The sequence below is a fragment of the Tigriopus californicus genome, chromosome 11, assembly GCF_007210705.1.
Source record: "Tigriopus californicus strain San Diego chromosome 11, Tcal_SD_v2.1, whole genome shotgun sequence".
Taxonomy (NCBI): domain Eukaryota; kingdom Metazoa; phylum Arthropoda; class Copepoda; order Harpacticoida; family Harpacticidae; genus Tigriopus; species Tigriopus californicus.
This window is the reverse complement of record NC_081450.1, coordinates 11,786,667-11,799,469: the sequence shown is the minus strand read 5'-3', so window position 1 is coordinate 11,799,469 and position 12,803 is coordinate 11,786,667. Positions and strand designations below refer to the sequence as shown.

The 12,803-nt window shown below is 43.6% G+C and overlaps 1 protein-coding gene across 1 annotated transcript in view; it reads right to left on the bottom strand.

The window, feature by feature from the left end:
- The window catches only part of LOC131890454 (neurexin-1a-like), a 37,154-nt gene extending 26,836 nt beyond the window's left edge, over positions 1–10,318 (bottom strand). The window contains exon 1 of the mRNA XM_059239794.1: positions 8,523–10,318. Coding sequence (XP_059095777.1) covers positions 8,523–9,548 — 1,026 coding nt within the window. The 5' untranslated portion in view covers positions 9,549–10,318. The remainder of the gene's footprint in view (positions 1–8,522) is intronic.
- Positions 10,319–12,803: the final 2,485 nt, after the last annotated feature.

The following is a 12,803-nucleotide window of genomic DNA, read 5'->3' as shown; positions in this document are numbered from 1 at the left end:
CATTTTCGAACTTTTACAAACTGCGTTGCTTCACAAGCCCTCTGGTGCGCATGATAATGGAGGAAATAATTAGTTTGCGCCAACCAGCCCCACTTCATGGGTTGTTAGTCTTTATACGCTTTGATCATAATAGGCAGTTCTCAGAAGAAGAAGAAGAAGAAGAAGAAGAAGAGGAAAAACGTCCTTGCACTTCTCTTTAAGGTGCCAAAATTAATGATTCCATCCCAAGCAAAGAATCAAAGCTGACATGGGAAGACTCTTTCCTACCTATTTCCAGATCAATACATGAGAGAATTTCCCATAAGTAGAAAATTTCACATGAGCTCTAAATTGAAACAGAATAATGGTACACTCTTTCACCGGGGATGAATCAGTTCACGAAATGGTGTAAATTTATCGTTCAGCACCATCAAGGACCCTCCTGGGGGTATTTATACAATGTACGAACAACGCAGAGCTTTACCGTGGCCAAGAGGACCACCGAGATATTGTTTGAGGTCGTGCTTCGATCCTTTCTTTTATCCTATCAACATTTTGTCACGCTCTCCAATGTGTCGAAGAGAAGGTTTCATGCTTAAGTGACAGTTTCCATGTCGTAAAATATGAAGTGACTGAAGGTGAGACGACAATTTACATAAAAGGCTCGAGCTGGAAAGTTGAAAGTGCCGAAAGACTTTAGAGCCGAGATAAATCTTGGTGAATGGCTTTGTGTGGGCATTTTAATAATCAGTACCGACCGTGTACGTACACTAGGTAGGTTCAAACCAACGGCTGTGTTTTCTATGACGCGTTGTACTTTGCTAGTATTTTGCTACTCATTGTTAAACCAAATATATAACTTGATGGCATGGTCAATACTTCATGTGTGGTGTTTCATTATCTCGATGGACGACATTATCATCATGAGGCAATGATCTTGAGTACTTCTTACCTCCTACACCCATAAGCACGTATGTAAGCACTTCTTTCCTCTGCTTTGAGGGCTCTCTCCCTTCACTACTTCATCTCCATTCTTGTCAGATTGAGAGGTACGTAAGCGGAAGAGCACAGAGAGGAAAACCAAGGGAAAGAAAGAGAAAGAAGTACTCTCTTTTGGCTTCTTCCACTTTCTCGCTTTCTTCAGTTTCCTCTCTCCCTTCTCGATCGGCTTTTTGTTCCATTTTCATCGTTTTTCTTTCATTTGCTTCAGTTCCATTGTTCTCGATCACATTTGGAGATCGAACAAGTTCCTTGAAATCCCCACTTCAGTTCTACCAATCCACTCTATGAATTGTACGGTACCAACACAGCGCATTCGACAAGATCTGGTACTGAGGGGAGAGTTTAGGATTTGTAACCTCTTGCCGGCCTGATCGTCGAATCAGGCCTTCATTACTGGATAAACTTCAATTGCATTGCCTTTTCGGTTCACAAAATTCGCCAATAGCTCCCAATTATTCGCCAGGAACTTCCCTCTCCAGTTTTTAGAGTGGCATGTTCAAGCCTCGATAAGAAAAGGACGTTCGTAGTGGTGTCCTGCTCTGATTAATGTTGTGTTGAGCTGTCACTAAAGGTGTATCCATTCCGTATGTCATTGGTTGTAGCAAGGTTTGTCTTCCTTTCCATGCCTCATTTGCGGAACAGCTCAGCCGATGGATTTACTCGGTTTAGCTCCATCTTTCTTTTCCCTTGTGTTTTGTGAAAAGCCCAATGTTATAAAACACAAAAGAACGAGAGGCGTAGAAAAATGTATCTGCCAATTAGGCTTGAAAATTGGTTGCGATGAAATATAGATTGGGGATTCTGCTCATTGTTTTCGGCAAGAGCTCAAATGTGACATGAATGCGTTAATTGCTGAAGAGGATGAAAAATCCTGCTGAGCTGAAATGTCCCCTTTGTCATGCAATTAACATGTATTCAAAGATTATCTGATCGGAAGTACTTGAAAAGTAGATTAACCAAGCGTGGGTAAATAGTATGGTCCAAGACGAACCACTTGAACATGGACGGGGATGCCAGGGTCTAAAATTAACATTTCGGAAGCGGGTGAATACATTGCATTTTTCTACAAGTTAGATTGGTCACAGGTCATTACAGTTGCGTATTCGAAATTTCAGTTCAATCAAACGACCCGGTCAAAAGTTATGATCGCTCAAAGAACAGAACATAAAGAGGCACAGAACGAATGATTTAGCTCTGTGGATTTAGCCCTCTTCTAGTTACCAATTACTACGAGAGGGCTGGCCCATTCATTCTGCGAAAAATTGTGCATTGAGCTTTGAGGTCCATAGAGGGCTTTACTTTTAACGCAATCAATCGATTGCGCTGAAAATTGAAATGCTTGGTCGTAGAATCTTATTTGAAGAATGCATTGAATCGATTGCGTAATACAAATGCTGCACCCAAGCATCCCCGTCCATATTCCAGTGGTTCATGGTTCTAAAAGACATGCAATCACATTCCACTTTTTCTGACCAATGTTAGTAGAGGGGATTGGTTCTCAGTTGCTTCATGCTCTTTTCCAACATCAATTTGATGAAAGATTTATTCACGATGGTTTTCTTTAGACAGAAGTGCAAAGTGTGTAGAAGAAAAATTGTAAATCTTGCCACCCCATACCACAGATCTCCTATTTTGTTCTCCACTCCGGTCATGGGGGGGCGTTCTTGGGTACGTTTCGCACATAATGATTGGGCCCGAGCACAAAAGCAGGCCGACCACGATATTTACAACCATTTGAACTCTATCTGCAAATGTAGGTTAGCAGAGAGAGGGAGGGAAAAAGGGCCCTTGACGAATGATCGTTTGGGTTCCTTGTCCATTTACAACAAATGATGATGTGGTGGTGGTAGTGGTGGTGGTGGTGGTAGTAGTTTGTGGATAGTGCGAACCCGAGTAGTCCCAAAACATTATGGGGAAAGTGGTACATACGGTACAATAGAGCAGGTTTACAATGTTCTAGTGGCAAGTGGTAACGGCTACATTTTTCATGAGTATTCCGCAGTCTCCCCAAGGAAGTGAATAATCAAGATGTTATTCCTCCATGGTTTCCAACTTCGTGGTTGGAGTTGTTGTTTCTGCTCGCTGCATTTTCAAGTTGAGGGAAATTCGAATCGAATCACTTGAACCACCGATAGACATGACCCCATTCATTGGAGAGTAAGTGGAGGTGCTGAAAAGACACATCCAGACCAGAAGTCAACATTCGAGGGCCCTTTTGACTTCTCAATGGAGGCTCCTCGCCGCTAAGGGCCACTTCTTGAAAATGGGGTTTAAGTAAATATTGATTGACTTTTCACTCCCTATTTCTCGCTTAGTTGATCTTGAGCGGACCAAAGGCGTCAAATCTCGAGTGTAGAAATGGGGAAAACTATCGAACTTCATCCAAGTCCTGAAGTATTCCAAAAGATATCGGTTGGCACGATATTCCCGGAAAGAATCCCGACCAACCAATCGTGTCCTCTTTAACACCTCCCTCAAGTTTGCTTGCTTGGAGAGCGAGCCTCCCGAGGAGAGAAGCTGTTGGTCGGGAGGGAGCACATTGGAAGGATCAATCTATAGGGATTTTAAGACCAAAATGCGATGGTTGTCAATGCCAAAGTTTGGAATCATCTTCCAGTGTTTCGCCTCCAAACAAACCAACAAATCTCGGGGATTGTTTGTGAATAGAGCTCGTCTTCCATTCAAAGGAAACTTCGTTTCGTCTTCTTCATTTCCCCAGATTCAACCGAGACCCAATCGGCAAGAAACGCCTTTCAAGGCGTAGTAAGAAAGAAGATTGCTTATCTTCTCACACCATCTCCAATAATTCCACTCACTCACTCGCTTGACTATGGAAGTGGTTCTTCTGTTCTCATTATCAAAAGTATTGTATTCAGTTTGAAAAGGGGTTTCGTCGGCAAGAAAGAAAGAGTGGCCAAGCGAGTAAATTGATGCAGTATGCCGAACAGCTACACTGGGTGCAGCTATTGAAGCATCCCTATTGGCAAATAAGGGTGGGTGTCTGTTGTTGAGCGTGGCTACTACTATTACTGCTACTACTAGCTGTGCCACTAGACCAAAGTGTGGCTGGTAGCGAGAGAGTTGGTGATGACATGAAAGTTATGTCCAAAAGAAACCAGAAGCAACAATGCCTAATGAGGTGTGTGCAAGGAATGTGAGAGCTTGTTACGCTTGTTTGAAAGATCTTAAATGATCATTGTGCTCTAGACGTGAGTGCTATTCCTTCTTCATCTTCGTCTAGTACGAAGGCTCAGATAGAGACTGGTAGATAGAAGATAGAGCGAAAGAGGATCAAGTTTCATTTGGTTGTGTTGTTGATTGAACTGCCACGGATTATCGCTTCTTCGCATCGACCAATCAAGTGTAATTGGCTCGAATTGTGTCATTGGAATGCTCAGATAACTTATCAACAACCACTCTATTTGGCAGTGTTTGAAGGATTTGAGTGTGGCTTCGTCAGGTTAAAGGAATGCTTATGAAACAGCCACATTGATTAACAAACCAATCCACCGTGGGACTTTCTCTCTCGGGATTCAAGGTTGCCTCGCTTTTTTACTACTTCTATTTGGCAAAGCAATTAGAACACTCACAATTAGGGTAGGCGATTTTCCCAGAGAGCGAAAGAACGAACGGACTGAGAAATATTTATTTCCACCCAATTACTAACAAATTGCTCGCTTGAACGAGAGATGTTGGCTCTGCAAACATCGCGAGCTTTCAGACCCAAGCTTAAGACCAATTTGAAGAAGTTCTACTTAGAGTAACTGGCGTTTATGGCAGGTTACTGATACATGGTTGGTGGCTGAGGTTAGTGCAGAGTACTAAACCAAGGGTTGGATTTGGTGAAGAAGAACCTACCTTGTACATTGTACCACCATGACACCACCAACCGAACCAAGACGAAAAACTTTGAGGATCAAGAAAGCACAAAGAAAAGGAAGGAAGCGAACTTCGAAGCAAGAATTTGGAAGGCTTCTCTTTCAACTGAGAACACCATCGAAAGAAATTCATTGTCTCGACACTATTTTCCACTCAGGTGATTGACATGGTACCGACACCCTCATTGGGCCTTTTTCTCCAGCCATCCCCGGCGATATTTAGATTAGGATTTCATCTTAAACTCAGACTCAAGTGTCGGACTTGGGGGGCATGCAAAAGCAATTTGGGCGCTAATCTCATTACGTTAATGGGACTTTGTTGTGCATTTGGATACAACACTTCGTCCAAAGTGGCTCTTAAAGATTATGCCAGCTGTGGCAAGCAAGAAATCAGATCGGCTGTCTTCAAGACATGCCAAAAGAAGTCAGGTGGTGAAGAGAGATGGTAGTGTGTGCGTGTGTGTGCTTGTACATACAAGCATGTTGTACGTATGTAGTAGAAGTGGCAAATTTGACGTGAGAACCAACTCGCGTTATCAAGTTTGGGCTCCTTATTCATGATTCGTACCAGATGACGTATGTTCCCACGTTTCCCTATTCCTTACCCATGTCAATATGTCCTTCATAATTCTTAGGGATCTTACTGGAACACGACTTACATGACACAGATAGGACAGAGGACACTACACGGAATGCCAATTGACCATTGCAAACCATCTTATTTGATTCTATTAAGGGCAGACGTGCTCGGAATGGATGGGAATTGGGAACAAAGCCCGTTGAGGGAACACCACTTAAGGACCAGAGGAGGGAACAACGACGTTTTGGAGCTAAAGGAGCCACCTGAGTTGGCCGTGGATAGTTGGTTGCCTGGTCATGATAATTCATTTCCGTTGCACCAACCAACTTACTAATAATGCCACAATAACAAGAAACTCATTTACGGACAGAATCGGTGGATCAGATTCGATTCTTGTCCCTTAAAGTGCTGCCTGATGGTATTAGGCGGGGAGAGATAATTGATATCGTTTTAAAGACTCGAAAAGAAATAACACCATGAATGTTTTGGGAACCCTTGCTTAAGCCTTAAGCCCCGAGAAAGAAAGAATAAAGAGCGCTGAAGGCCTTAGCTTGAAAAGAAACTGCGTAAGACAACCGACAAAAGAAGGAAAGGAGCAAGGTGTCAAAGGTTTCCCTAGAGTTATATTGGACTTCAGCAAGACACCAATCCAAGAAACGTTGTCATGCCACAGATCAATTCGAGAAGAACAAAAAAATACCTCCAATCAGGGGCCTCCGCACCAGACAACTCGCGCCACTAAAGGACAATACTTTCCCTGTTGAGATATCACAACCTTTGATAGATGAAGCTTGTATCACCTTTCTGACAATGCCGAGGGATTAGAGTGGAGACCGAAAATATCTCCTTGTCACCAGAAAAAAAGTGATCCTGAAAGAGGCTCCGAGTAGTGGCCAAACAAAGGGGGTAAGCTGGATTTTCCAGCCCCTTCAAAAGATCATTTACTGATGTATAGCACCTCACATGAAAGGATGGAGCCCGAAGTCGAGCCCAAGCCAGCCCACAATAGCCTTCAAGGACCTTTTTCGAGATGGGAAGACTGGGTTGCGGAGGATTAAGAAGCCCAAAGAGACAGAGACAGAGCTAAGAGATCTTGGCTGAAACTTTACTAAGGGTTTCTACCAACAAATGGCATAATAGCTGAATCGAGAGGTTGGCGCAGTTCCGCCAATGAGCCAGTAAACGGTACAAAATCCCCAGACAGGATTAAAAGAAGAGCGAACAAAGAGAATAATTCGAAAGTTCAACAAAGATATGCTCTTTGTGATGATGATAAGTGAAGACTTTCCTACTTTCTGTGGAGGACGGTCCTCGCCTACGTTCTAGAATCCCTTCAAATCATGCAAAAGTGTTGAAGTTCATCCAATATTAACATGACCATTTGGTATTCACTAATGACTTGAAGAAAACTCACTCCAACCATGAAGTGTGGAGTCATTTAGCGAGGAAAGATTACATATCACGCTTCTTGCTCTTCAGTCTTCACGCATGCAAATCACGACATTTTGAAGATTGTGAACATTACCATTGAATAAATTGATTTCTCATGACAAGCAACCTCTCCCAATATAGGCAAGATGACACAATGACTAAGTATCTCCTTTACGGAAGAAAATGAAAATGAAGGCATCCAAAACTTGTTGAGGCCAGTAAGATTGGAACAGATTTCATAAGACTAAAATTCCTAGATGGAATATCAGTGCGGGTAGGTATCAGAGACAGTCTCCTTCTGGTCGACCCTGATCTTCAACGACATACAGAAAACGGGTCTTCAACAAGATGTAGAGTGTAGTTTGTATGAATTGCTAAATGCTTCAAATCTATTCATTTGACCTCTAGTCAAGACCACATACGGAGATGCCCTCATATGTTGGTAAATTACTCTCGGTTGAAATGTGCTTCATAATGTGAACATGAAAAGACGAAAGCTAAGGCTACAAATGGACGAAAGCCATTTACGCTTGTCTTCTTTCGTTCTTTACGATTGAGCAGGATATTTAGTGTGCGATACTTGACTACTGCAGTCAATGCAGAGATTATGAATAATGAAGCCCACAGACCATGGATTGGATTCCCCCAGGAACTGAGTGATGCTGCCTTGAGACCGAATAGGGAGTCGGAGAGCATGTTCCCTCTATTTCCAAAAAGGCATGGTGAATAGTGAATTTAGAAAATAGATTTTTCAACTTCTTCTAGTTGATTCGGAAGGCACGATAAATCCGGAGAAAATTCCATTACAAGGAACAAACGCCAACTTTTGGAGAAACTTCAAAGAAGATTCCACCTTTGAAGAGGCTTTCCTGACGGCACGAGACCATAAGTGGATCCCTACTTTTTTGGGTGCTAACAATAAAGGCCTTGAGGAACCAAGTTTGTCTTGGTGTTGTGATAATGCATCCAGTTGCAAATTGCCGCCGTCCGAGTCTCATGTCTTAAATTCGATGCCTTGAGCAAAATTGGAACGGGAAAAATCTTGGGAATTTTCTTTCGGTTCAGACCACGAGGAACAAAAACCTCGAACACGGACTTTTAATGGTCTTTACAAGGCTCTTAAAACCAGGGATAGAATTCTCTTCGAAAATTACTGGCTCTGTAGCGCTGGTACACTTATATAGGGCACAAACGCACGGAAAGAAGAAAAAAGACCGCTCCCAGCCTTTAAAAGGAGCCATTGTTGTAATACGAGATCAGTGTCCTTTTCTCAAGAGGTTCTCCTAAGAAAACCCGAGAGCCAAGTTCAGACTTCAGAAACTCCCGTTCTCTGTCTGCCATTCATTTCTCGTTGCCCATTAAGTGAACAGCCTTTCCTTTTCTATGTAAGGAGATTTCCTCCTGCTTGAATGTGAAAGAAAGACCAATCGGAAGGGCATTTTTGGTACGTGAGCGAGACGAGACGATTCTGATTCCAATCCTAATGCGAATGGTGAATTCTATTCTCCAAGATCACTCCTCCCCTATAAGGTATTGCACACATTGTTCTAGGGTCGACTACTGACAAAGAGGCGGCACGCAATGAGGAACTTTGGGAACAATTCATGCCGCGGTTAGGGGAAAAAGTTGGTTAAAAATTAGCGCTCTCTTACCCGATACGCCATCACCTCTTGTCGCCTTGGCTTGGCTTCACTGCCTTCATCAACATAGACCAGATTCCTGATCGCTCCCTGGAACCGCGGCTCAAACACCACCGAAGGTAAGGCCAGGTTGGAAAGCCTTGTGGTGTACCACGAGGGTAGTCCGCCGACGTACACATAGGAATTCAGGGTGATGTTGCCGAAATTCAAATCCTCGGGTCGCTTTGGTTTGGGGAGTTGAGCCGTGGCTCGGATCTGATCCACGGTCAAGGCTGTTTCCAAACCATTCCGAGCGATTATCACTTTGTGCCAGGTCCGCCCATCATTGAGGTTTTGCCCCACCGTCAGCACCTTGGGTTCGCGATCAAAATTGAACCTGAGCCTGACTGTGCCTTCGACGAGTTTGACCTCAATGAAGTCGTAGTACCCTCCGTCGTCGGTGTAGAGAAGGATCCCATTAGGCTGATCGGTAAGAAACTCAAATTCAATTGAACTATTGGTTGTCGGAAGCCACTTCCGGAATTGAGCGTAGGAGGTCTGGGATCCTTCCAAAACAAAGGCGTCAGCGAGACTCGGAGCTCCAAAGGCCAGCAGGAGCCAGACCCCGAGCATGGACCACAACCGTCTCCGTTTTCGTCGATGAGAAAACAATTGTCTTTGCCTGTGTTGTTGGATGATGGCAGGACCAAGGGACCCTTTTATGTTGTCGTCTTGAAGACCTCGAGCACCCTGCAGCCTCCTGCGGCCTTCAAGCTCCGAAAGAGCATCCTTGTCGTTTTCTTTGGCTGCCTCTTCTTCCCCCTCACTTTCTGAAACTTGATGTCGTGTTTGCAGAGGCTTTTCTTGTTGCATGACAGAACTTGACATTGCTTTGACTCTTCTTTTCCAAGGGATCTTTTCCGCTTCAGCAGAGACCTCGTTGGTACCACTTGAAAAGCAAGGACGAGACGAACGAGACGAAGATGATACAAGTTCCACTTCCAAATTCAGCTCCCAACAATTGGTGCGACTAACGTTTCTCGATAACATCTCCCTCATCCAAGAGGACTTTGTGCATTCAAATGACCTATCATGGTGATGAATTCCCTTAAACCTGTACAGGACTCTCTTGACACTCTCCAAAATTGACAGGAGCCGATCCCCCGTGGGTCCAAGAACTCGTCCGTTGTCACCCAGAGAGTGCGAGAGAAAAAAAGTTGTCTCAAGTATCGCTTGATCAGAAGACGAGTAAATTGGATAGAAGTTGGACAAAACTTTTGGAATTGTGTTCCTCGCAGCCTTGAGATCCTCTTAACTCAGAAGCTCGCCAGTTATGATATTTCAAAGGGCACTTGGGTTGCTAACGGGTGTGGTAGTTCTTCCTTCAAACAGTTTTGACAAAGCGTTTGTTCCACCTTTGGTTCACCATCTACATTGTTCGTCCAAACGACTAGATAGAGTTCCTTTTCTTGCACGTTGGATCCGCCACTCACTTTCTTGTCCTCATGGCTTCAGCCTTGACAGCTGACTGACTTGCCTGGTTTTTCCAAAGTTCCAATGGCAAGCGATATTCCGCCAAACTCCATGAAGACTTATATCGGCCGTGTCCGCGGACGTGTCCCTCTCTCTCTCTCATTCCTTCTTCCCTCTCTTTCTCAGCCCTTCTCTCTCTCTCTCTCCGTCTCCTTGTTCTCTCCTTTCCTTCCACTTTCTTTGGCTCGAGTTTCGTGCGGACCTCGGCGACCGTCGAAGCGGTTGAAGCCGTTGAAGCTGCGGAAGCGATGGAAGCGGTTGAAGCCCCCATGGAAGTTCGTAATCGCCTGTCCTCTTCCACTTCCATTTCTTGGTCCTTTCTTTTCCGTGTACGCTTACTACCTAGCAAGATATAAAAGTCATTTGTGCCGATGTTCAGTGTTGCATTTACTGCATTAGTTTGCCCAAGAAGTATTTCAATCTAAATTTCAACTCTCAGTATTAAATCAATTCACAATGGTGCCGTGGGCTTGTTCGTGTCAGAGTCAATATTAAATTAGTTAAGGTGTTTTCTGAATCGGAGCTGTCCACGTGCACGTTAAAAGATATTGCTGCCCACAGTCAGACGCATTGATTTTTGCCTCGACCTCGAAAATGACGTTAGGCCCGTCCATTCAAGCTCTTACATTTGTGACTCCTAACGTGCATTGAAAGTGCAGGTTAATTGGTTGCGTCTAGCCTGAGTTTCGAACCAACGAACCCCGAAAAATTGTAAATGCTGTTAAGAATTTATGCCAAACACAGCAAATACGTTACGTTAGACTGTTTAATTTCAATTGGAATGCCATCGTAGAGCTCAAATTTCAGGAAATATGACATACCAAGTAAAAAAAAAACAGGTTCCAAATAAATGTTTCCCTTTTCAGCCGTTTCACCTCATGATGGCATGATAAACTAATTCATCTCATTAAACGGGGAAGAGAATAGATCAAACTATTGGAACCTTTAATGAACTCACTGATGCGTTTCCATCATTAGTTCTGACATTTTTTTGGTCCATCCGGTCTTTTTGTTTCGTGACCCAAAATCGTGACTGGTAAGAGCAGCCCCTTTCCTTTAAAAGCATTCATTATTGTTCCCCCTTGCACTCTATCTTAATAGAACTAGAACTCAAGCTTCCATTACCTACCGCCTAGGCAATTACTTTACCCATTTCAAAATACAAAATACAATGCAAAACCTCACGGTTCACAATCTGAAGTACATGGTCATCTGATCAAGGTATTGCGAATACCATTCCCATAAAGTTGGACTCTATTGTTTGGTTGAAAGGCAATTTTCAAGTCAGAGACCAATTTTAAAGGCTCATTTTGCGGACTACTGGGAATATGATCCCCTTCCTTCCAAGATGAAAAACTCTTTGTTAGCTTTATATTTGTGTAATATCTGATCCATAAACAAGTTAAACTAGGCGGATCTTGAAGTTGGGAAGAAATTGAAATTTTGGTTAAAAACATGTCCGAGTCTTACTTGAGGCATCCTACAGGATCAACGTTTCCATCATTATACATCAAAACGTATTGAAGTATTTGTACTAAAGCCAAGTATTTGTACATATTTCCCCAAAAATCACCTCATCTCAAATACTTACCGAGATCAGTTTAGAATGTTTTTCGTTTTTTGGATTAAATATGATTTAGGTGTTTCACATCCAAGTTTTTTGTCTCAACTGATGATGGTTGAAGATTTGCAACTATGATCTAAATGTCCCGATGGAAAAAACTGTATCAAAAATTACCAAGTGCAACACGATGAGGGCTGCAAGTCCACTCAAGATGCAGTGAGTAGATTGGTTAACATCATGCTGGTTTTGTATTTCACTTACAACGGTATTCATAAGGGATTGGAGCTAACGTAGTAGCTCAAATTAGCATCTCGCTACACCTTCCCCCCAGATCAAAGATCTCACAAAGACCAGTAAGGTCCTTGCATTCAGCACAGGAGCTGCACTAATCATACTCTAATCGCAACGGCCACCCATGGCATTGCACCATCAAGGGCTCACAGAAGGACCGAATCCACAGATCCTCCCATCGCAACGGCTTGGTCAGATGGCTTCAACTCACACCATAGAGTGTTCAAGGGCCGAATCCACGGACTCCCTGGATGCACCACTGGGTAGAATCTTACTCCAATCTCAGGAGTCGCACCCGTTTGTTTCTCCATGAACATACAACATGGAACCTTTCTCCCCTCGCAGGAGCATCCAGCCGATTCTCTTTGACCACCAGATCGCTCCCTCAACCACGGAATCGCACCAAGGAGCGTCCACAGGACCACAGGAGGATCGAATCCACAACCCCTCCCCGATCAAAAAAAGGTCCAGGAATCCGTCTCTCCCTCGCATCTCACGAAAGAAGGAGTTGGTTTGTGATCCGTGGGGTTTCAGACACTGGCGCGAAATCCGCACACGCCTTGCCTTACCTACTCCCACTACGGAAACACCGCTGCCACCATGTAACACAATGAAGGCCGCAAGGCCACTCAAGGTGCAGTGAGTAGATTGATTAACATCATACTGTTTTTTTTCATTTCACATATCTGTGCTTTCCTTTGGTCATGGAAACGTGGAGGGTTGGAAATTTGGTGCGAAATACTCAAGCTAAAGAGAGATTTTTCTGTCAACCAATTGCTTGACATTTTCACTCTGAATGAGGCATGGAGTGAATCAGGCCATTTAATCCAACGGAGAAGTAAATCACAAAGTAGTGCACATACGTATAACAAGACTTGAAACCCGAAACAACTTCAAACATGTTAAGAGCAAGTACATTTGTTAGC